General features: G+C 36.6%; 1 protein-coding gene across 1 annotated transcript in view; it reads right to left on the bottom strand.

The window, feature by feature from the left end:
• Positions 1-26,060, bottom strand: part of PCDH7 (protocadherin 7) — a 296,633-nt gene that overhangs the window by 219,914 nt on the left and 50,659 nt on the right. The window contains 1 exon segment of the mRNA XM_030002716.2: positions 21,617-21,676. Coding sequence (XP_029858576.1) covers positions 21,617-21,676 — 60 coding nt within the window.

Here is a 26,060-nt window from a genome sequence, read left to right as displayed (position 1 = left end):
AAGCTTGCTGCAAATGCCTGTCAAGAAAATACCAAAAAGGTATTTGGGATCCTTTCACGAAGGCCACATATGCATGGCTAAAATTCTACTAGCTGAATACAAATGAAATTACAAGTTGAATCCAATTTAAATGCTCTTACTCCTGTTCTTTCCACACAATCTTGTTGTAGGTAAAGTTACAACTTTATTCTAAATCCATATGTGATAGCTTATTTTTGCTTCTGGCCCTTTAGAAATGTCAAACATACGTAAGAGGCCCAGTGAAGATCTTCCCCATACCTAGAGGATACACACTCAGTTTGTGTTTCAGCTCCGTCACTCTAACTCTATTTGAAATAGTTCTCTCAAACTCTTCCCCACTGACTCACTTTCATAAAAGTGCTGTGAGCACATACACCGTAATTTGGTAATCCCATATTCTTGTTAGGCTGCATCAGTAGCCTTGGCTGAAGTGCTCCAGTGATTTATTTAGTGCCCTAAAGTGCTCTCAAACTCTATGCCTTTATCTCTTCTCCTGTTGCAATATTGACTTCTGAAAGGTAAGTTTGAAAAGACATGAACAAAGGTAAAAGTGCATGTAGCAGTGCTGCCACATACTTGCTGTGTCATGCAAACTCCCTCTATATCCATGCAGAACAGAACCATAGATAGTATTGTAAGTCTTTGATATACACTTTAATAAGAACAGCCATTCTAGAATACAGAGATGGAGTCAAACCAATAGCAGTCCAATTTGTACCACATGTATTTCCTGCACCATTAAAAATGTATGTATTAGAATAGCAAAAGCAGACAGAAGTATGTACAACGTAACATACTCCCATAACAGCATTACAGAAAGCAAATGTGTGTAAATAAAGGCCAATAAAAAAACCAGAAAAAGTAGGCTTTTTATAATTAAGTTTGGAAAGGCAATTAAGGCTTGATCAGAAGGAGAAATGCAAGTAGGCTGTTTCACAGAACTATGCAGAAGAACATATTTTCACACCAGCAGGCACGACTCTGTAGGAAGGATGGGGCAGGTGTTAGAAGAACTGGATGAGAAGCAAAGCAAATGAAGATAGATGAATGTTTGAAACACTTTTAAAATGTTTGGAATTTGAATGGGAGTCAATGGAAAAGTACGAGCATCAGGCTGCCATTGCCATAGTGGTATTTAATGAATTTTAGTGGTAATTACTGGTGTTTGTAAAAAGCAGGAAGCAACGTTTGACAAAGGGTGGACTCAGAAATCAATTTTTGAAGATGGTACAGTCCAGGAAAGAAGGAAAGAGGTCTCAGTCCTAAGGATATATATGAGAAATGGAACAACAGCTCTGGTGAAAATTTTGCTATGATGACAGATGAAATATATGAAGAATAATTAAGTTCAGGATCAGTGTGAACACTGATATTCTGGTATCATACAAGCACGAATGTTGAATCAGAAAGGATGCAGGGCTGTTAGACCCTCTTGCCAAACAGAAACAATTTTTCTTTGTTATGTTTATTTGAAGGAGACTGAGACAATGCAAAAATCTAAAGCAGGTTACTAGAGAAGGATGTAGATATTAAACTCCATCAAGTACTGACTTGTGAGAGACTTAATGATAAATAGAGGGAAAAAAAGCCAACATATATTAATTACTGTGGGAGCAGAAGGCTTTAAGCCTAATATGAATAAATATACAAGTGTCCAGTTCAGAAACATACAGAATGCACTTTTTATTATTAAGATATCTGTCTTGATTTTGAAAACAAGAAAATTAACTTCCACAGTTATCTATGTCATGATGAAGAGGAAAAAGATTAATTGTATCTTCTGTGTTTAATTGCCTGATGAACTTACCCAGGTGTGAGATGAATAGTTTCTTATTTTAATGTGTTGTTTTCAAGGGGCCAGAACTAGTCTAAATAGAAATGATTATGTTCTTATTAGTTAGATGTTTTGAACAAGAATAGCAACTGATGAATACCACATGAAAGGCCTCCCTTCACTAGTATAAATTTCATTTAGACTGTATTCATGAAATTTTCAAACTTACAAGAAAAAAATGTCACTTTGAATGTTAAGTATTTAAGGTGCAAAATAAAAGTTGAAAATTTTAGTTCCATCATTTTCTGTTAGTAAAAAAACCCAACAATACTTCTTGTGCAGTCCAAGTGATAGCCTTTTTTTATGAATTCTACCGATAATATTCCACAGTGGATCTGGTAAACCCAGACAGGCATCTTTAGAAAACCTCACAAAGCCTTCCTTCTTGCTATTCCAGGTCAATGGTCTCTCAGTTCTAGCAGGGATTTCAGTAAAGCTATGGATTTTACGTGGAAGATGATCCAATACATGGTAATATTGAAGGGTAGCAATATAAAATTTCAAAGTAGGTAGAAAGACTGATAGGGAACCAAGTAACAGAGAAAGACATATTCACCTATAAAGTTAATTGCAATTGTTCAAACCAATCTCACACCTCCAACTGGGTAAAAAAAAAATGATGGTTAATATACAATAAAACAACTGAAATTATACTGTGCTGCCTACAGCATTCTCTGCTTAAAGCGATATAGAACTACCCCTTTCCCAGTGAAGCAAAAGAGGTAATATACGTTAGACTTCCCTAAGCATAATGGAGATGCATTGCAGCAGACTAGTACACCACAAGGACTCCTCATCCTCCGTTTCATTTTGGTTTTGGCCAAATGAGCAGTCCTTTACACATCAGTTATGTGGAGACTTGTATGGTTCTTGTTTGGGGAGAACTGTTGGACATCCCAGGAACACTAGGATGACATACAGAAAACTTCTCACAAAATAGTTTACTTCTCTTCAACCCATTCAGATATCACTATTCTGCCTTACTATTTTAACTACTAGTAGAAAGTCAATTACCAGAAAGGGTTTGGAACTCTGCACAAACCCAATTTATGTATAAACCAATTTCAAATTTTCTCAGTGAAAACAACACGAGGATATAGGCCAAATAGCTTTCTTCAACAGCTTTCCCTTAGATTAGATTACTAATTCCAAGGAAAGAATTCAGGGGTCCTAACTGGAATGCACTAACAGAATTTTAAGTTTTTACATGCTAATACAATTCCAGTGAGATGCTCTCAACTTTTATTTCTGATAAACCCACTGAAGTTCAGTTAAGTTAGAATCTTAACTCCCTGCTGTATATGACTCTCAAAGCTTTGTACTGAAGTATCTTGGTGAAAGTCTTTTCATTACTCTACCAATAAAATTGACAGCTAAAATTGGAATTTTTACAGATTTATGTCATTGAGATTGTATGCAAACATAAGCTTCCTATTACACATATCTTTTTTTCTGCTGATTAATGAGGATATCAGATGACTGGGTAGACTGGGATGCAGTCATGCTTTCCTTAGGGGATGGAAAACAGCAGAAATTGTGCACATAAATTCTTCCTCTGGTGGTTCAAAATTAAATTATACAAGCTGCAAATAGTCCCTACAGCCTGTCAGAGATTCAGAAAACTGTCTAACTGTCTCCTCCACAGTCCTACCCTTTCACACTTGACCATTAAGCAATTTCCCTCTGCACACCCACAAGAGATATTCTACTCTATGCCTTTAAAATACTAAATGAGATTAACACAGCCACAAAACACATACATGCTATTCACTCTGTAGTAGTGATGTTTTTCTAGCTCTAACCAGAGGAAAGTGTAAGGACAGGAGGGATGAACATTCTGGTCCCAACTAGCTCTTGCTGTTGGAGTCAGTTCTCAGTGAAACACAAGAACTCCTCTCCTTCCCTCACCCCTTTCTTTCTCACTTCTGTGCTCATTTACCTTTTCTCATACTCAGATTAGTCCTAGGGTTCTGGCTGGGACTGGCAGAGCTCAACTTCAGATGGCTATTTCTGTCTGCTGGCCACCCCACCACTGCAGCTTGGACATCTGTGCAAATCTGACCCTGGATAGCCAAAGCTTATAACGCAATGTTTTAAAGCCAACTATCTCTTAAACAGTTCCTCAGAGTTCTTCTGAAGCACTAGAACGGCAAATAGGAAATTCACTTTTAAAAAGGCTAATCTGGTATAACTGTGAAAAATACATACTCAAAGCTCATGTCACTCTTAGGTGAGAAATAAATGGGAATCTTAGGACAGGTCAAAAGCACAGTTAGCGAGCATCATCTCATGGCTGATGTCACGTTACTCTCCATACAGGGATTTGGCGGATGAGGGAAGAAAAATCCAGGTACATATACCAACTATGAACATACACTGCCCAAGTACCTTTCCTACAGATTTCAGAAGCCATACTATACTGACTAGCCCACAACAGCTGTGCATACTTCTCTCTCCAAAAATGGGTTAACTCTGCAAAGATCAGCATTAACTCCCACACACATTTCTGCTGGAAATCTATCAGGTTGCTAGGGTAGCATGCTGTGCATAAAGGCTGCTCCCTGGCTATGTACCCTCCCCGCAGGCACACGAAGCCCTAATTATGAGGTATATGTACAGAAGAGTTTCTGTGGGCTAAGGAGAAGCATCAACAAATACACTACTTCCTTTGCTCCGTAAGTTACAGACCCTTGGAAGCATTTTTCTGCTCCTTTGCTTATGCTTGTATCACCATATGGGAGGCTGTTTCAAACCTCACATTTATCATTCTAACCAAAAATAATACCTAATTTCTTTCTCTTATTCTTTAATTTCTTTTTCAAATTCAAAGTAGACTAATCCTGAATAGCAAACAATAAACTCAAAACTGAAAGCGGATGATACTGTTATGTGACAGAGGGACTGCGCTTGCCCCATTTCCTTACCAATTTAGATGTTAATGAGACTTCTTTTCTTTTGCAAAGTCATTTCAAGACTATGTAAGGCATCAGAAAACATCTCTTCATTTTTGGTCACATACTTACATTATAAAACTTTAGTTATGTATGTATGTTATGTATTTATTTATTTATTTACAGATGCCTTTGTTTTCTTTTTTGTCTGTCACCTGATGGGGAGTGGAGGGTAGTTTCTTTCTTCCCTTCAAATTCTGTTTCACTCTGTTCCTCCTGTACCTATTTTAAGACTTCTTTGCCTCCTACTTCCAAAAAACCTACTAATTTCTTAAAGTCCAGCATTAAGCTATTAAGGGTGGGCATAGGGATGACTTAAGTATCCTTACAGGCTAACCAGTAAGTCTGCAGTTAAATGCAAAGAAAGGGTGGCTGAGGAACTATCTACTGCTGCCTGCCAAGGGCTTCTATGCTATTTCCATAGCTTTCCCTGCTGCTCCAGAAGGAAAATTATGAGACTGAGATTCTTCTGTATCACTACACTAGCACATAAATGTAACTGCCAAACACTTCAAGAGTCTATATATGCCAACATGAACAATATTCTGCATTTCAACCATGCAGCTTTCTAGAATATAAGAACTGAGAAACAGAATAGAACAAACCTGGCACTGAAAAAAAGTCATAGGTGAATTTCTTGAACAGCAGAGAGGCACAAAGGAATTATCCTTTGATATACAGTATAAATCCTTTCCAAATCCACACAGGTTAAAAATGCTAGTTGTCAGATTTGGTTTATTGCTTAGCATCTTTGTTTTCTTTATGCTTAAGATGCCCTCAACATATATCTTCACAAGTATAGCTAAACTGGAAGAAGAAGGTTGGAAAGATTTATAATGTTGCCAGAGCTGTCATATAGGCTATGAATGGGGAATGTTTCATCATAAGAACTATGAAAGTACTCTGCTTACCATTTCTTTTAAAACAGATCTCTTTTTAAAAAAAAAAACTAAACTACAAATATCAGTGCTTTTGAAACAAAAAGGTAAATTATTCATAACAATTAGAACAGCTGCTTTGTCTCTGTCTTGTCAGTGGAAATCGCAAACATAACAAACATTGATATAATTAAGTTTGAAACATTTGCGGAATTTGTATCCATGAGTTTTCCTTTTCTTACACCTAGCTTATGTAAACAGAGCCCTCCTTAGTTCCTTTCTGCTGTTTTCCTATACTCCTGTCTAGGTTCATACTGAAAGGGCTTCATCTCTTTATGCTTCATACATCACATTGTGTGTAATAGGGGAAGAAATTTTTTAGGTTTGCCAGGCTGGAATTCATCCCCCAAAAGACGTGAAAGACAATAAGATCTAAGCAAAGCTTTAAGTCACGTTCCGCTACTATGTTTACTTGCCTGATAAACACAGAAATGTATTAATAATAGTATTTTTTAAGCATGTACATTGACCACTGCATGTCTCTCTTATTTTAGCCAAATGCCTACCCCACAACAATTATGATGTTCTAAGTGTTTGGTTAAGTTTTGCACTTCATTCATGAAGAGTTTCAGCAGGCAATCTGCACCAAAAAAAAACCAACCCTAAACCACCAAATTTGGGATACAACCCAAAATACATAGTTGTTCTCCGAACACCTAGAAGTGTGCAGGCCCTTTCAGGGAAACAAAAAAAAGGCAACAATTCTGAGGTCATTTATACAAAAAACCCAATCGTTCTGCTGATGGAGGAACTCCTCAGAGAAGAATAATACTTCTTATATTTAGAGGATGAAGCCCCTATATGGATCAAGGACCACAGGTAGTTCAGGCTTAAAAATACGAACAGACTAAAGATTGCCTGCCTTGGCAATACTGAGAAGAGAACAGTATTTCTAGCCTCAGCCAAGTAAGGACACTTAAGTACTTGGAAAGAGACTGTTAGGCAGGTTGTAAAACTATACAGAAGATTTTGTCTCCCCAGGCATCTCCCCAAACTTGCTTAAAACTTCTGTTTCTATGTCAGAATAAATAAATTATACCAAAATGCAACAATCTCCTAATTACTCTACTCAAGTTTTTTATTTCTTAATAGCACTGTAAGAGTACAACCAAACTGCCCTCTTGCAATACACAGCATCGACAGTGATCACAGCAATGAATTCTAGCTTTGTGCTTACTTCAGGACATCTATTATCTTATATTTTTAATTTAACACATATTAAAAATGATGCTATGTAAAAATGAACCAGTGCCAAGTTTCTAGGGTGAAATGTAAAGCCCACTTTCTAAACTTGATCTTTTGCGCTTAGTTTTTAAGTCTCCATTTTGTTGTGATTGTTTTTTTACCAGAGGAGAGAGTCTTTCCAACTCCCCCTCTCAGGCATGGATGTAAATGGAATATTTATGTGAAGGATTTCATCTTTTATTTCAAATCAGCTAAGTTTCCTTCAGCATCGTCCACTTAAGAGGTATTATTATTTTGTGTTGGATTCAAGTTTGAGAATTGGAGCCTATTTACATAGAGACAAAAATGTTCCCTTTTAGAGAACCATGTGTTGGGGTTTGTTTATCATTTGTATTTTCTCCACCTATCTTCCTTTGGCATTACAGTGAGCATCCCCGTTTCAAGATATCAGCTGTCTCATCCATCTTCTTTGTATTCCTCCGTTGGAGTGTTCTCTACATATACAAAAGCAAAAATCTGAAATAGAAAAATCCAAAACTGTCTCCAATAGGGGAGCTTAGTGAATGAAGAAAAAACTCTAGGGGGACAAACATAGGGAGAAACTAACTGCTGCTTTTTACATTTTCCTTCACATAAAACCAAATGGAAGCTAGTTTGCCCTGGGCATTTTTCTTTAGACATTGTGTAGAATACACATTCGTGTCCATTTATATTCATCAGAACTAAATCTGGAAATTGCTATCACGCCAACAAAGAACCAGAGACAGAATCTAACTCCTCTGTTGCTCCTGTGTATGATAATGTGATCTCCATGACTGAAAATTTTCTTCATGTCCTTGCATGCGGTGAAGATGGTATCAATCTGTCTGAGTGAGATTAGCAATGTCCATTCAGTTTCCTGCCTGGACATAGACAGAATGGACTAAAAGATTAGAAAGTACCACAGCCCTCAAAGAACAGATGTCTCGTTTGAAATAATTCCTGGGTTTCTATTAGGAGTTAACCAAATAGTTTCTGCTGCTCCTCAAATTTAAATATAAAACTGTTAAAAACCTTTATCCATTACTCATTACAGAGTTAACCAGTGACAGAAGCAGAGCACATCATTAGAATTAAATGCATTGCCTGCTTGCAGGAGGAATTCTGTTCTGACAGATATCCACTGGGGCTCCAGAAGAGGCCTTTTTCATCATTTGGGGGACTTTATGTAAGCTATTTTGCTGAAACGCCATTGGCTCACCATTCCATAAATTTTGCAAGTTGAAGGAAAACAAACTGTGAGTGCTTTATGTTTTCTACCTCTTCTGTTCACCAAGAACTTCCTAAAAATTTTAAGCATGGACCACTGCTAGATTTCAAAGCGTTTTTTGGACCACCCAACACTCACATTATCAGAGTCTTATTAGAAAACATTACAAAGATAACACAGCTCTGAAAAGCAAGTTGGAATATTATACCTTCATCCAGTGTGAAGACTGCAGCTTCTCAATCACTGACACAGTCACAGGAAGCCAGAATGGTAGCACAGAAGGATGTTTTCAGGAGCATATCTCACATTAATGAAGTTCACTGGTGTCTGGGGTTTGTGTGGTGGGGTTTTTGGTAGTAGGGGAAAGGGCTGCAGGGGTGGCTCCTGTGAGAAGCTGCTAGAAGCTTCCCCGGCTCCAAGTCAGACCCGCCTCTGGCCAAGGCCGAGCCCATCAGCAACAGTGGTAGCGCCTCTGGGAGAACAGATTTAAGAGGGGGAACCTGCAGCAGAGGAGGACATTGGAATGTGAGAGGAACCCCTCTGCAGATACCGAGGTCTGTGAGGAAGGCGGGGGAGGAGGTGGGCCGGAGGAGGTGATGCCCCTGCAGCCCGTGGTGAGACGGCAGGCTGTCCCCCCCAGCCCGTGGAGGGGAGCGGGGGAGCGGAGGCCCCCCAAGATGGCCGTGACTCCATGGGAAAGCCCGCGCTGGAGCAGGCCGTGACTGAAGATCGGCCCGCCGAAAGGACCCACGCCAAGGAAGTTCAGGAAGAACTGCAGCCTGCAGAAAAGACTCACGCTGGAGAAGTTCATGAAGGACTGTCTCCCGTGGGAGGGACCCCACGCTGGAGCAGGGGAAGAGTGTGAGGAGTCCTCCTCCCCCTGAGGAGGAGGGAGCGGCAGAGACAAGGTGTGTGGAGCTGACCCCAACCCCCATCCCCTGTTCCCCTGCGCCGCCGGGGGGAGGAGGGAGAGAGAACCGGGAGTGGAGCTGAGCCGGGAAGGAGGGAGGGGTGGGGGGAAGGCGTTCTGAGGTTTGGGTTTACTTCTCAGTATCCTTGTTTTGATTTGATTGGTAGTAAATTAAATTGATTTTGTTTTTTCCCCAAGCTGAGCCAGTCTTTTGCCCGTGACCATAAGTGGTGAGTGATCCCTCCCAGTCCTTGTCTCGACCCACGAGCTTTTCTTTGTATTTTCTCCTCCTCATCCCACCGGGGCCGGGGGGGAGGAGTGAGCGAGCGGCTGCGTGGTGTTTTGTTACCGGCTGGGTTTAAACCATGACAACTGGATAAGGGAGATTAAAAAAGAAAAAAAAAAATCACTTTTCTACCGGCTTCTTATACTAACTCTTAAATGTGACAGAAAGCTCAGCTTTTCTGTGCACTTCTCAGATTTTACATTAGTCTCTGTGTTCCTTGGGTTTGTCATCACTCTCCTATGGGCATTTTGACTGAAGTTTATGATTTGTCTAAAGGGCTTTACATGTTTATTTACTGAAGTGGTATATAAATGAACGGAACATCAAAGTGAATGATTGAATATTAAATAAATCAAAAGCACAGTTTCACAAACACTTGAAAAGTACTGCATTTACGAAACTGTCAAATTCATTATTCAATGTATTTACTTTGCTAATACTGATCCAAGACTCTGCAAAGGCAAGACTATCACTAGACAACACGGAAAGGTAGAACATTGCAAACTGCTTTGTTTTCCCTGCAAGATAGTACAGTCAGGGATAGGTTAAGCTACATAGGACTATGCCTTTCTTTTCCACAACAGCAGGTAGTCAGAGAGGACAGACCTGTGCAAAGCTGTACAGCAGGGAGCTTAAACACAGGGAGACTAACTTTTCACCAAAAGCATTCCCAGGGAAGACTACTTCCCCATGGAGAAACAGGAAAACAAAGAAAAACTTGTTATCCCAAGAACTTGCCACTGTATGTAAAAACAAGCAAGTAATGGTAAATACGGTGATAGAAGAAAAAACAGAGATTACAAAGTTTATAGTTACACAGTCCGAAAAGTCCAGCAGGGATGAAGATAAGAAACTGGTTCAGAAATGTGGGATGAAGAATGCAATAGTCATAGAGAAAAGGGATGACTAATAAGAAAACAAAGTAAAAAAGAACAGAGGGTTTTTTTTAAAAAAAGGTGACAAAATTCCAAATTCAAATTCTGATTCCATTGATGATTTTTGGACATCATTTAATTCCTATGATTTATGATTTCCTCAGTAGAACTACAGCACTGAGACACTGTGGGTTTTATATTAATAGATGATGATAAATGCCACTGCAATCAGTAACACTGACTTTCTCTTTCATCAGCTAGTGGTCTGGTGCTGATCAGATGATGAAATCAAGGAGAGTGAATTGGTAAACCAGCTGGAGAAAGCATTTCTAATATGATTTAAAACAACAGAAACAGAGGAGCTTTCTCATTTTGTTTTAGTTCACTTCTATCTATAACAGTGTGATTTCATTTACTCCTATGAAAAGTGTGTATAAAATCCTTATCTAATACTTATACTAACCATAATTTATCCCCTCTCAAAGGGATATATTACAGAACAATCCAAATACAGTGGAAATATAAGATTTTTTTTTTTATGTCCTCCCCTGTATTTTTACAACAGGAAATATACATGCACAAATTACAAGAAATCAATATTTTTACTCCTTTCCACTCCATCAGTCAAATAGCAAAATAATCAGAAAAGGGCACCACATCCCACTGTTTGTGATTTGAATTGACTGAATGAGAATTTGACAAGTCTAAAAGGCCAGCAAAGACACACAGAATCTCCCTCATTAGATTTTGCACAACAGTGACTACAGAGAGCTATGAATGCACAGTACTATGAATAATAAAACATCTGTGAATTACATAATGTCACTAAGTACGTTCCAAATGGTATGCATATATTAACCCACAAATACAGGCTGGTACTTACTTAATACAAAATCAGCAAAAAAATAATGGTGTTTCTCAAAGGCCCTGGAAGTCTATTATGCTATCCAAATCTCACATATTAGTCTAAGGAATGTGATGCTATTGTTACACCACAATAAAAAAGTCACATCAACAGCTCTTAGTGACAGGTAGTGATATCTTTGGGAAATCCACCAACTTTAATGTAACAGTTTAAGTAAATATAATTTCTTCTTGTGTGTTCAACTGCCTGGAATCTACAAAGAAAAAAACTAATGTGAGGAAGCTTTATGTATATTAAGACTCAGTATTTTCACAACACTTCATATTGCCATTGAAATGCACAGTCAAAGTACTAACACCACCTGACAATCAGAAAAGTCCTCCTTTGTATCACTGCAGACTGCATACAGCTTGATTGGAACCCTCTGTTTGAGAAGTGCCCCACCACCAGCACCACCCTAGTGATAAATTATTTTAGAATTTGCATGCTTGCTGTTAGCTTTAATGAATGAAGCGCTGCTTTTTCATTGCTGAAGCCAGACTTTTTTTTAAGCAGCTACAGTAGTCTCTTGGCAGTGTAATACAGAAATGGATCAGTAATTATAAAGGGGAGTCAAAATTATGATTACTCTACTGTGTATTCTTCTTAATGACTAGTTCAGAAACAGGAACATAGACTATTGTTTCAAACACAAGTCTGAAACCCCTAGAGATTTAAATGAATATTACATTAAAAAAAAGTCACCTTTTCCCTGTGTCTATGAAATTACCTACTCTTTCCATTAGTAGAAACACATCACTTAATAAAAATACAAAGTATGTGTTATTCTGTTATAGGTTGATACCATTACATAGAAAAGTCTTTAGTAAGGAGTAGCACACTGCTTATCCTCATCTAGTCATACTTAGCATCAGAGAGTTTGCCAGTTTACCAAACTAAGACCTGATCCAAAACCCACTGAAGTCACCAAGACACTATTTTCTTTTACTTTCTTGAGTCAGAAGTAGGCTTTTAAAAAGGTAAATGCTGTTCACTCTTTCACTCCAGCATGCAGCACTCCAAGCCCATCTCACAACTGCCACCTCTGATGTTGTAACCTCCATGGTATGTTAGTGTAGAAGAGGTTTATGCAGTACGAGAACTGAGGCTATAGGATTTATGAAATCAACAGATGGCCTCTGACTAAGTGTATTTAAAGGAGATTTTAATTTTTGATGAAAATAATTTGAGATTGTGTATATAACCAAAACTCAGGTATGTATTTGATCTTATCCCAGAAATAATTCAAGGCAGATCATCCAGGTTACCATATGGACTGTATTTCATTCCTCCTATTAAGATAGATTACAGAAGGGCTAAAGCTACTTATGATATTTCAAGCTTACCAGTATTAATTTGAATAAGATAATAGATGAGGGAAGCATGATTGGCAGCCGTTCCAGCTACACAAAGTACAAATCTCATCAGCAGAATTTCAATGGATTCTAAAACTGAGTTTCAAAAGATCTAGTGATAATTTGATCTTCCATTTTTTAATATAGTAATACTTCTTCAGGTATCATTATTCACCATATTTTTCTACAAAAAAAATTGCAATATTTATATTCTGTCCTAAAATAAAACACAGTATTGCAAAGAAGTATTATGAAAATTTGGAAGTGTACACTGAGGTATTAGATATGTGCAACATAAAAAAGTCTGTTGATGTGCAAAAACCATGAAATGCACACAGTGAGTTAGGAATTAGGTATCGGGTGCCAGCCATTGATGTCTATGTCTGGGAACTAGAATTCCAATTGCCTTTTCTTTCCTGGTTATGGCATGTAGGGAAGCAGCCACTGCAGCTGTACAGGCCCTGAGAGACAGACGCACAAGCCAGAGAGATGATAGGGATGTCCAGAACCTTCCCACCTGCCGCCTGGCTGAATTCACACTGGTTATTCCAAGATGTAGATAACCATCTGTACATCTGTCTAGTACTGACTGTGCTGGTTTTGGCTGGGATAGAGTTAATTTTCTTTATCGTAGCTAGTATGGGGCTATGTTTTGGATTTGTGCTGGAAAGAGTGTTGATAATGCAGGGATGTTTTAGCTATTGCTGAGCAGTGCTTACATAGAGTCAAGGCCTTTTCTACTTCTCACCCCACCAGTGATCAGGCTGGAGGGGCACACGAGGTTGGGAGGGGACACAGCTGGGACAGCTGACCCCAACTGACCAAAGGGATATTCCAGACCATATGATGTCATGCTCTGCATATAAAGCTGGGGGAAGAAGAAGGAAGGGAGGGGGGACGTTCGGAGTGATAGCATTTGTCTTCCCAAGTAACTGTTACACGTGATGGAGCCCTGCTTTCCTAGAGATGTCCGAACACCTGCCTGCCAATGGGAAGTGCTGAATGAATTCCTTGGTTTGCTTTGCTTGCACGCACGGCTTTTGCTTTACTTATTAAACTGTCTTTATCTCAACCCGTGAGTTTTCTCACTTTTACTCTTCTGATTCTCTTACACATCCCACTGAGGGGGGAAGTGAGCTAGCAGCTGTGTGGTGCTTTGTTGCCAGCTGGGGTTAAACCACAACACTGATATTTAAGGGTCATATTTTTTAAGGAGTTAATCACTGGAGTAAGTTATAGCGAACATTTTTGAAAATTCCACCTTATTTCCTACATGCACTATAATAGCTATTGTAATTCTCTCTGGGTTCAGTTCAACATGGCCAGAATATCACAGATTCAGCAGAGTCAGTACCTAGTGCATTATAAGAGAATTTTTTTACTATATTTCCAATAAATTAGACAAGAATGAAATGGTTACATTTTAAGGACAATTCTCTGCTTTTTTTTTTTCATTACAGTAATGGGAAAAAATCAGTACTCTGAAAATGGCAAAGCTGAAATTATGATGCCAGAGCTCAAGTTTCTGATCTTTTGACTTCAACATACAAAAGCACTGCACATGTGCAGATGAAGAGTGTTCCAAAACTTGGTAATATTAGGGCATAAATCAGCAAATTCCCATTGACACTCACAAATCATGAATAGTATTTACTTAAGCAATCCTCATCATACCCTGTAATGTAAGATGTTTTATATCTATTTAATACACCAGACAATCAAGGCACAGAAATCTAAAGTGACCTCTTTGTTTTATATCTATTTAATACACCAGACAGTTAAGGCACAGAAAGCTAAGGTGAATTCTTTCACCCCACAAATGCAGGCCAGTGTCATCAGCAAGAATGCAATGCAAGATCCCCAATTCTCATTTCCCAGTTCTATGTAGTAAACCACACTGTTACAGATTATTCATGTGAAATGAATGTAGTTCACGCCATAAATGCAACCTGTACTGAGACAGGAAATAGGACAGAAATATGTCCTATAGTATGCATGTATTATATATATGTAGAAATCTAAAAAAGGGTATCAAGGGAATCCTGGAAAGTTAATAGACGAAATGGCATTCAAAAATCTTCCATCTTCTTTTAAGCCTTGCTAATGCATCATCTTCTTGCATCACTTACAGTAATGAATTTCATAAAGCAGAGGTCCTGACATTACTGTCTGACCTCCCATAGTTGTAAACCCTGTTTTTGGAAAGCTCTTTTTACCTTGGAATATATTGCAATAAGCCACAAATTCACAAACAAATTAATATAAAAATCACCCTAACAGAATGTATAAAAACGGTACATATTTGTCAAAAGTCATCCTACTAGAAATAACTTTTTGAGTGAAATCAAAATCTGTCTGGTGCTGCTCAGTGACAGTTCTAATTTCAGTGAGAATGATTCAAAGCAAAGTGCAGAAGCCTGCATGGAAGTGCTCCACAACACAATACAAAATGAAACTGTGTTGTATTTAAAAATCTAATGCTATATTTAGAAACTAAATGTACTTTTTAAATAGGAGATTAAAATTTAAAATATAACTTATTGGTATTGTACCTATGTTTTTACCATTTTATTATTTCAATATTAATGCCAGAAATTGACACCATCAACATTAGAAAAATAAAGGAAAACTAGAGACTGCTCCAAGTGAGTTTATTGGTTTGGGCTTCCTGCATATACTCCAAGTTCTTTGGGAATGCTCTGATGTCTATATGTAATACAGGCACAAGCTTTGCTCAAGAGCTATGGTCAGATTCATAAAAATATTCAAACAGATCATCTCTGAAAGACATCAAACTGAACTCCACAGACAGCCAGCAGTTATCAACTCTTTATCACTGCAAGATGCTCAGACCAACTTCACATACTTTTAAGCATCTGAAACACAAGGTGAGCACGGCATGACGTCACGACATGACATGAATTTTACAGACACTTGTAACTGTACTATTTGCATTGTCCTTTCACTATCCTCTCTACACTACAAACTCTTCACCATGCATAGGAAACACCTGACGAATTGCACCAGGAAATCTACCCTTTTTATTCCACAACGCTGCCTATAGCTGCTTCTTTCAGACTCCCTGCAGCTTTAATTCACAACTTGCTAATGCCCTCCACAGGGAGCATTTCAAAATGAGGGATGGAAGCAGGTTGAAGGCGAACAAGAAAAACACTGAGTCTCCCACAGCTTGTCTAGTTTCTTCTTTATAATGCAGGCTTCTCAGGACAAAGCTTATGTATAGCTGTGTCACTGCCAGCACTGAGTATATAATCAATGGTTTCACAATACTATTGAATTAGTTACTTCTATACTATGTCTTTGGTCCAATTTGTTGGAAGTCTTTACCCATTAACAACATCAATACATTCACACTTCACATTCATGAAATACTTGAATAAAAGCAAATATGTTATCTATATTTGAAACCAACATAAAATGATAAGTTTCATTTGCTTCCCTAATATGATATCTTAGGAAAAAAGGTAACCTATAAAATACTTTTTTTCCTTAAATGTGGCATGGTTAAATTTAAAGCATTCTTTGACAAAAGTGCACTATGTATATATACAGAACTGTCGCATATACATAATGATGAAAATTAATATCTGTTTCAAACAATTTGGCCAGGAGGCAGTTTATAGATGTTAAGCAAAAAGGGATTTGCTCTGAAAACCAGTTCTCCCAAATTCAGTGAAACAGAGTACATTAAAGTATTTCTACAATATCATACTACTCTTTACAGACATTTCTATGGATCTCATCACCATACCTTATAAACAGTTCCCAAAACAAAATGAATCAAACAGTTTTCTCTGATTGAGATAATGAAAATGTATTCTCTGTTTTCACAGGTGTAGCCCCAAAGAGGTGGGTACTAGTGGCAGACCTAGGAATGAAGACTGAATCTCCTGGTTTCTAGCCCTGCAACAGCTAATACAAGCCTAGCTTCCTGCCTCTCTGTAGAAATGGCATTGTGAGGCTAGTAAAGTCAAATACATGAACTATCTATCTTCTATAGTTTGCTAAAGCAAATCAAGTGAGATGAGACATTTCTACTTAAACATGTTCCATGTTAACTGACATTAAACTTAAATGCAGAAAAGTTTTGAGCTTGAACACATTTAAAGTTCCTCTGAGATCAAGTCTCTCTGTAGTCTCAGGGAGAGAGACACCAGAAAGGGTTTCGTCCTAAATATTAGAAAACCAACTCGGGCTGACATGAATGGGTGCACAGAGATGCCTACCTCTCACCATAAAACCTCTCAATTGTGAAACTATACAGCTAGCTTAGATGAGACACCAAGCTTAACAATAACCATAACCCCCCTGTTAAAATCACATGTATGTAACTGGTTACGTGCTAACTCCCTTCTTAGAGGTGGAAGCTGAGACTGGGGCAAGTCAGGCTAGAGTTATCTTTACTCCGCATATACTTCTACCATTCTCACAATACAGGGATGGATAACAGAAGTAAATCATCATTCTTCTAGCAGGAAAAAAGAAAAGCAGATGGGCATTTATGATGTAGAACTGTGCCCACACAGTCTTCTGAGTTACTTAGTCTATATACCACTCTTTTGCTCATATTTGCTAAAATAAAATTGCTCTGAACAGTATTCAAGAAGTGATACTTTTTTTCCCGAAACAATTGTCTGTGAACAGTTTCACAGTTTAAAGAAAGGTCATTTTGTGTCAAAAGTCAATTTAAAGTCCTGCTACTTTCCTGAATAGGAACTCTGCAAAATGTAACATAAACAGATAATTAAGCCTGATAAGATAGGCTACAGAGCAAAATTAGGTTTACTGAAATCCTTCAGAACATTTTTCTCTGTCATATTTCTCAAAGATAATATATAAATACAGTATTAGTATGTGTAAATAATAAATAATAGAAATCTTTTGGAAATTGGCTTGGTTGGCACTTGCTATTCAAAATGGTGTTACGGGGCTAAACTGAGGCTGTTTAAATGTGAAAAGTAATATGATTTGAAAGAAAATTAATTTTAAACTAGATTTGAAAACATTAATGCCTTCCTTGAATTCCACCACTGAAGGCTACTGAGGGCTGTTGCAACTGTCAGGGGACATAATGAACTTTTTTTTTTCCCATTACCATCATAACTCCCTTAGAAAGGGCAACAAACTGCTTTCCTGTAATAGGTAGCTCTGATGCCATTTCTAGGAACTACAGATCAAAGGAGAACTCACTGCTGAAATAGTAATCTACCAGGGTATGATGAAGAATAGTAATTTGATTGTGGTTTCTTGATATTTTCAGACACATTCTAACTAAAACAAATAGCTTAATTTTAAATAGTGAAACTGTGTAGGCATGTTCATGGTGTTAGAAAGGGTTAAGACATTCATCACATGACATTTTTAATGTAGATTCTTGTAAAATATTGAGAACAGTATAGAAGCTAGAACAGAATTTCACATAATTATAGTTTTCCCTAAATGTAATGTCAAAAGTCAAATATAATATCTGCAAGCACAATAAGTTATTTTTTTCCCCAAAGCAGAGGGAGGTAATCTTGAGTTTGTAAGTATGCATAACAAGTAGACATTGGAAATTTAAATGTAGCCACTGCATTTGAGAGTACAAAGCTATCTTTTACTAGCTCAGCAAAATTCAGTCAACTTAATGACTCTCAAACAGTAAAATGAGTAAGGGGTTAAAGTATGGATTACCACCCCAGACTTTTTAAATGGTGAGTAGGTAAATCCAAGTGTCTGTGCTTATGGGCCTAAATGAAGCTTGCAGGAAGGTTTTTAATAACCCTGAGAAATCTCAAGTGAAGATTTTAAACTGTTTAATGAACCTTAGCAAAAACTATTTATTTAAATTAAATTATATTGTTCACCCTGAGACTAAAATGTAGTCTAGATGGCAGAAGTTTGCTTAGTTTAATCCTTTAGTTTAGGTTTGATGGAAAGGTTAGCAAGTTGAGTACTACTGAGAAAACCATATCTACTTCTCCTTCTATATTTAAATTTATGATTGGCATCAGTGAGAGTGCCTCTACAAACTGTGACAGTACACAGTTCCCAGAAGTACAACCATTAAGAAGAGAAAGGAGATCTTGTGCCACACAGCTCCATTTCACAGTGGTTGCCACTTCCTGTATTATTCCTACTAATAATTTATCTAACTTGTGTTTTAACTAGCTAAAGGAATTGCATATCACAACTTCCCGGACAGTTCGTTACTGACATATCTTGTTCTTTAGTAGTCTTGTATAAAACAGACATGAAAATAAAGTGATACTAAAAGAAGAGTTGTCTTACTCATACAAGCAGTCTCACTGGTTTTATTTGGCCTGTTCATATCAGTAAGGCAAGTCAGACTTGGCTTTAAAAGCTCTAACTTAAGCTCATAAAAGGTAGGAAAATGAGAGGCATATGGATGTACTTTTTTTTCTCATCCATGTGGGACAATGGTAAACAGAAAGTAGAGTGTCACTTGTCACAAACAGGCTTTCACTCCCTCATTCTGACAGAAAAAAAGACATTGCCCGACAACGAAGAAGCCATAGGAGGCAAGGAGGAAAGAAACAGTTGAAAAAAGCTGTATCACCACTTGTAATTCTGGAACTCCCAGGGTCTTGCAAGTTGATGTCACACAAGAAAAAAATCCTTCATTTGGTCTCCCACTGTTTTGCTGACCTTTCCCCATGGGTGTTGTAGCAGGAGGCAATATAAAAGTGCTTTTATTCCATACAAATCGCTTGGCTGCTAAACTCTGCGAAATCTGAAAATTACAGTAGTTGCACAATATTTTTCAAGGATCCTCTCTTGGTAATTGCTTCTGACCAGAAAATTAAATAGAGAAGAATGAAATTACAATGAACACAGAAGACACAATTTTGATTTCATTCCCAGTTGCAGAATAATTTTATTGAAATACAGAGTTGCTGTATCTGAAATAAGAATCTGACCAGAGGCCCTTAACATTTCTTTTTACACTTTCCAGGTTAAACTTTTTTTTTCTTACTAAGATAATGTCTATATTCAGAAAAAGGCTGAAAATTTCACAAATATATTTGCATACTCAAGGCATTTATTTCTGAAAAATGTTACATGTTAAATATTTTTTCTCATCTTTACATAAGCTGTGCAACTGCTCTGAACTCATGAAATATGGTCAATGGATTGCAGGTATTTCATATGCCATTTCTAACCATCTATTGAATTAAAGGGGAGGTCTAGAAAATGCAAAAGAAACAATCTGTATGCTGATTTTTCTGACAAAGCTGTTGGTACTTATTTTTATAGGTTCTTTGATATTCCTAAACAATGCATCCCAATTGAGAACAAAGCTTTTCTTGATCTATTTTGCACCTTTTTCCTTCTCATTCCTGTATGTCTTAACTTTAATTTCCTTTCTCTCTGTATTTTATTAATTTCAATAGGGTTTTTTATGCAGAATTACTAAAGGTCTCAATGTGTTCTCCTTTCAATGAGTTCCAGACTAGCAATCAAGGTTAAATAAACAAAGTACATGTAGGAAACCCGAATCAATTAAAAAATGAAAGGATTGATTTTTTTATTTTAATTTTGCTCATTGATTTTGTTCACAGAGAACAAAATCAATATAGCAGCAGTATACAGACTTTGAAGTTTGATAGTATATCTCAGTACAATAAAGAGGTCAAAGCCCCTACTGTATCATAAATTCCTCCACTTGGAACTAATTACTACAAGTGGAAAAAAGTGGCAGACTACTAGTTTTGAAGGGATAAACACAAAGGGTGAGCTAATTCAGACATAAATGCATAACAATCAGGAGAGAAAAAGTGTTTTTCAGCATTGTTGTTCATAATAGAGTTTCCTCACACAGTTATACCAACTCTACATCAGAAACTTGAATGGGCTGAAGTTACGCTTTATTCATAAGAAAAAGATCTTGTTGAAAAATTATTAATACTTAAAATATCCTCTTTTGTTATTCTTTATGATGAAGATGAAGGATATGAATCAATAAATTATTTAGGAGAAAATATTCAGCCTTTCCTTTCTCTAAATCATAAGCTGATATACTATATAGTGTAATATCCTAATATATATATAAAATAAATATAAAAATTGATATATGTATATATAAAATTGGAGTTGGCACTATAGTCTTTGTCTTTATATAATGTATATAGCTTAATAGTGACTGCAGAGTCAGAGGTTTTTCCTACCTGTGGTTTTGATATGGGCAATTCTACAATCCTTGGCACAATTATTCTAGTCTAGAGTGCTCTAGCCAAGTGAATTAACCTGTGTTTAACAACCAAACTGTATGTGTATACATATAAGTGACTGTTGATTTCCCTATTCACTGGTAGAGTCATTTAGCATGTTTTGATTTCTTCTCTGTATCTACCTCAATTTCCTTGTAGAGACATTTTGCTCAGCAAAATCTGAAGGACCCAAGACGGCTTCCCCTAATTCCTCTCCCCCACTCCATCTCATGTCCCCAGGTAGTACAGAGATTTTCAAATACTGAGACTATATCTGGATTTCCAGAAATTCAGTCCTGAGGTATAAATTTTTTTCTTTGTTTCTCTAGCACATCATCAGGGTTTTTCATTTTTCTTCAGCAAAGCACAAATACTTCCTTGATTCAAATACTAAAAATTCAATCTTGTTCACACTCATCTCCCAGGTACTAATTGAAGCAATCATCTAATCAAATTTCACTCCTTTCAAAGATGGAACAAAGCAGAAAACGGTGAGTTTTTTCATCCTATTCATACTCCTAAATTAGATGATATTTGATCCTCTTCCTCCACTTATGATCATTTCTGCTTACCAAACCTTTCTCACATACCATTTGTTTTTCTGGTTTGGATTCTTGACTCTGTTTAATATCTCTCCAAATGCATCCAAAATGTAATCTGAATCTCTTGTTTTCAGAGGTTTTTAAAACTATTTACCATGTTTTTTCTTTTTTTTTTTAAAATAGCTTTGCTTTCAAGGTCCTTAGTTCTGCAGTAACCCTGCCCCCTGGGAATCAATTTCTTAACATGAGAGTAAAGAGGTTTCATGTATTTTGTGATCCAACATCCCTTAGAGTTGGAATTTCATTTCATAAATAATTCACTTATGAGCACATACATTCATTTTACATGATTCCTCAATGTGGCCAGGGTGCTGTGTAGTCTGCACTGTATCCACCTACAGAAAATACAAAAATAAATGTCTGCTTACCGGGATGTGAGTAGGGTTTGGCTAACCTAATCCTGTATCACGGATCTTATAAGTGAGCAAAAAGATTCCTCTTCTCTCCCTTAGGTCCAAACACACTCCACAAAATAACTACTTGGCAGTGAAAACAGTTAGAATAGTGGTACATTTTGTTTAAGAAAAAGGAGGAATTAAGTGAACTATGTGCAGGAACAGGATGGTTTTAAATCATAAAGAAATTGTAGTGATTTATATGTTCTTCCTTTTTTACCTATAGTTACTGCAGACAGAGTGGAAAATAATATAAATGTTTCAGGTTTCAGTGACAAGTATAACTTTTCTCCATGAAGTGAAGGGATAAATAGTGCCGTAAGTAGCTAATAATATCAGGTAGTTGAAAGAAGCAAAGAAGAGGAATTTTATAAGAAAATGAACAGGCAACTCTTCTTCCCCCTCATCCACCTCATCCCCCCACCAAAAAAAAAAGGGAGTGAGCGAGCCAGATTTGGAGAGCAACATAAAATATACAATGACAATTCTGTGAACATCTAAGTTATTCAAAATGCCAGGTATCAACTATTATGCTACAAGGTGGACATAAACAAAATGGAGAATTAGTGGAAAACGTGCTTCCTTTGAATCACTTTGATCAATACATTTATGAAGGAAACGAGACACTAAAGAGACATGCACATCTACTGATAAACAGTGAAGATTTCTGTCCAATATATTCTTCAAAAACAGCTCTTAAAATATCACTCAGAAACGGGTCATCTACACAAAAAAACATTAACCCATTATGTGTTGGTTACATAATATGTTTGGTTGGCATTCACCAGTGTCTTTTCAGCTTTTCCAGTATTTTTGTATTATTAATAATTTATATTTATTTTACATCACTCACTACTAAGTCCTTATTTTCCAACATTTTAATGAATCATTTCTTCTAATCTATCACACATATGCAATGTTAAAAGCAAATTACACAAGCATAGGATAGCAATGTCAAGCATCTCTACAAAGCAGCTTTTGCTCTATGAACATAATCCATAAAAGACTCCCAAATGTCCTCAAATAAGTAACGTCTGTTCCTCAATCTAAATATGATCTTCTTATAGGAAGCCATCTGGGACAAGCAAGCAAAACATTCTGCTTTGGTTGCAGAAGAAATATATTTACGCCTCAGTAAAATTCTTCATCATCATCAATCCAATTATGAGCAAATCTCTTTGTTCAGTTTCCACTGTCTTAGCTTGACTAAATGGCAAAAATGCTAAACTGGCCAAAAAAGTTTTATGGAAATAGAGGTAATGCATCTATGTATCTATCTATCTGTCTTGATCGATCTCGATCTCTACCTGTCATTTAAGTACATTGAGTATCTCAAAGCTGCTAACTTCAACAGTTACTCAAATTCATATAAAAAATAAATTTCACTAACTTTAAGGAGAATGCATTCACTGGAATAGTAGACTTGTCCAGTATGCAATCAACAGGGATCTGCTAACATGTATTTTAAATATCTTTCTCCAAGGTACAAACACAATTGTCAGCATTCAGTGTATTCATAAGATATTTCTGAGGTCAAAAAGGTTCATAAATGTAACAGATTTTTTCTATAATTAGAGCTCTCTTCTATGACAGATACTCATTCTATTTTTTCAGTTAACAAATCAAATCATAAATCAATGCAAGAGAAAAGCTAAAACAAGCAAACCCAATTACCTGACACATACTAGGCAAAGTGTTGAATCTTTTTATCAAAAATGCAATATATTATATCCTCACAAATTCAAATAATCATGGCTGTCTCAGTGTATGTCTATATTACCTGCTGATGCAGTATAAAAAGGGAAGGATGACAGTGCAATTTGTTGTGCCTCTCTACATTGCATCTTAACAAGCAACAAAGTTTGTACCACTTGCCAATCTTAGGCATACACTATGCAGGCATAGAGAGCAAACTGACAGAGGACTTTGCATCTGTAGTGTAAGTGCTACGCACCACATGACACCCTGAAGACAATGCTGGAAGGAAGACAATGCTTCAAAAGGATCAGTGGTGCACTAAAATATGTACAGCAGGACTCCAAATATAGACTCAAGTCAAATTCACACCAAAAAAACCCTTCCTGTACTCTGTATCATTAATGTAGATGCATCCATACATAACAATTGATGGGAAAAATTAGAAAATCATCTTTTCTCCTTCTCTAAATTTCTGTGAAATGAGCTGCTGTTCTCCTCATTTTTCTACGGCAGTTGAAGAATCTTGCTAATCTCCAGGAAACTGATATTACTGTCTTGTTCCTCCTCCCATTTCCCAGCATGAAAATGCACATACACCAAAGAGTTAAATGAAGAATTGAGAGTCGCTACCTCAGCTTTCATGAGCAAGATGCTTGCAGTTCTCCACTAATCCAGTCCATAATATTGAAATACAGGCCTGGAAGTTTCTAATTACATACTGAGTCCACTTTCTGTTTATCATAGGCATAATCTCACATATTTCCTTTGGTAGGTTACAATTTTCTTGCATGAATATTTCAATGGGAAATCTGTTCCAGAATTTCAATGCTGCAGTATATAAAAATTATTGTAATAACAACCCCAAATTTATTCATGGGTATTTATATCTGTTTCTTCTTTTTCCTTAATTTACATATTCATTGCCATTGGGAAGTGAACTTTTAGTATTAGTGATATATATTTGCTATTATATATAATTATTTTTCATTAAATAAGTGATAAGCCACACTTTGACAGAGTATAGACGATCACAGCCACAACATATTGCTACAAACTCAGAATGATTAACTTCTGCAAGAACCTTTTTATTGTTGATTTTTGCCATTCATGTCACTATTCTTACCACTAAATCTGTGTCTGTAAATATGTTATGATTGCAGTATATATTATATATTGATCTCATTGACATGTGGATTACTAAAAATTTGAGACATTAGAAGTTTCTGTAACATTCAACGTGTCTTAAACGGAACTGAAAGGCACAACATGCTCATTTTTGCCCACTACAGTAAATGCCAGATAAAAACATATCTCCATAGATTTCCTGTTACATTTCACAAGATGCTTCTAACCTATTTTTAAACTTCTTTTACACACACAACTCCATTTTCAGTTTGTGACAGAAACCAAAATAGGATATGGGGAACTATAGGAAGTGTATTGAATGTATTTCCTTAGAATATACATGTTGAATAAGGAATACTAATTCACATATTCTAAAACAAACAAAAAAATCAGTAAATAAAATATTCAATATCTTCATGTTGTACCATTTGTACAATATTTGTGAATCACTAAAGGCCATATATAGGGTAAAAAAAATAGGCAAATTGAAACTGATTAGAAGTTTGTCTGAATAAGAAATGAATGAAGACTGCTACATATGATCACAAAGAGATGCATAGGTTTCAGTCATTAGAATTTCTGTAATAGATATGTTCCAATTTAATATCAGAAAACCTATTAATAATCCTGATGATGAAAGTTTAAAAAAAAAAAGTCAAAGCAATCAACTTAAAAGGGTAACACATGTAGATTTAGTACACAGTTTAACATGACTGTATTCTCATTTACCCTTACTTAAATTCAATTTGCCATATTCCTAACTACTTTGCATCAGCTGTGTCTGGTTTTGCAGCTCCATTGTGGCTACTGCTGACTCCTGCTTGTTAGGTAACAGGTAAATCAAGTCCAACAAAACTAAGCTTTCTACTTACTTCATACCAAAAACAGAAAAATAAACAAATTATCATTTTTAACCCGTCATTACAAACATAAAATTGATAAAATAAACATGTATCATTCATTATCTTTACAAACTCTCTGGTGTATTGATTTTGTGCTCACACTGTGAATGAATTTTGGACATGTAGGCATCTGGGGAATCCCACCACTTCCTACTGTTAGGGTATTAGGATTATGCCTCTTCAGAGTCACCCTTTGCAGTAATATGGTGACATATTGACCACTCTTCGTGTTAAGCACCAGAGGACTGCTGGCTCACAAAGATAGCGGTTAGAGACGGAAAGACTGTGTCCATGCCATTACCCTGAAATTAATTCATTCATCCCCACAAACTAAAGCATTTATACCTTAGAATTCAAAAAATTACATATACTTAACTGTCTAGCAATCAGTTCTTTCTAAAAAAAACCCAAATGTTGTAAATTAATCATAAACATATACCTTCTACTAGTAGTAGGTAGGAATAAAAAACAAAATATAAAATATCCCATCTAACTCTCTCATCCACTCTCACACAAGCACTGTAATAATAAAAATGTTGCATATTTAATGCTATTTACAATGTCTTGCAATTCCTGAAGAACCCTCTTCATTACAATTC

Source organism: Aquila chrysaetos, chromosome 1 (assembly GCF_900496995.4).
Source record: "Aquila chrysaetos chrysaetos chromosome 1, bAquChr1.4, whole genome shotgun sequence".
NCBI classification, from domain to species: domain Eukaryota; kingdom Metazoa; phylum Chordata; class Aves; order Accipitriformes; family Accipitridae; genus Aquila; species Aquila chrysaetos.
The sequence above is the reverse complement of the archived record's forward strand: the minus strand, read 5'-3'. Positions and strand labels throughout refer to the sequence as shown.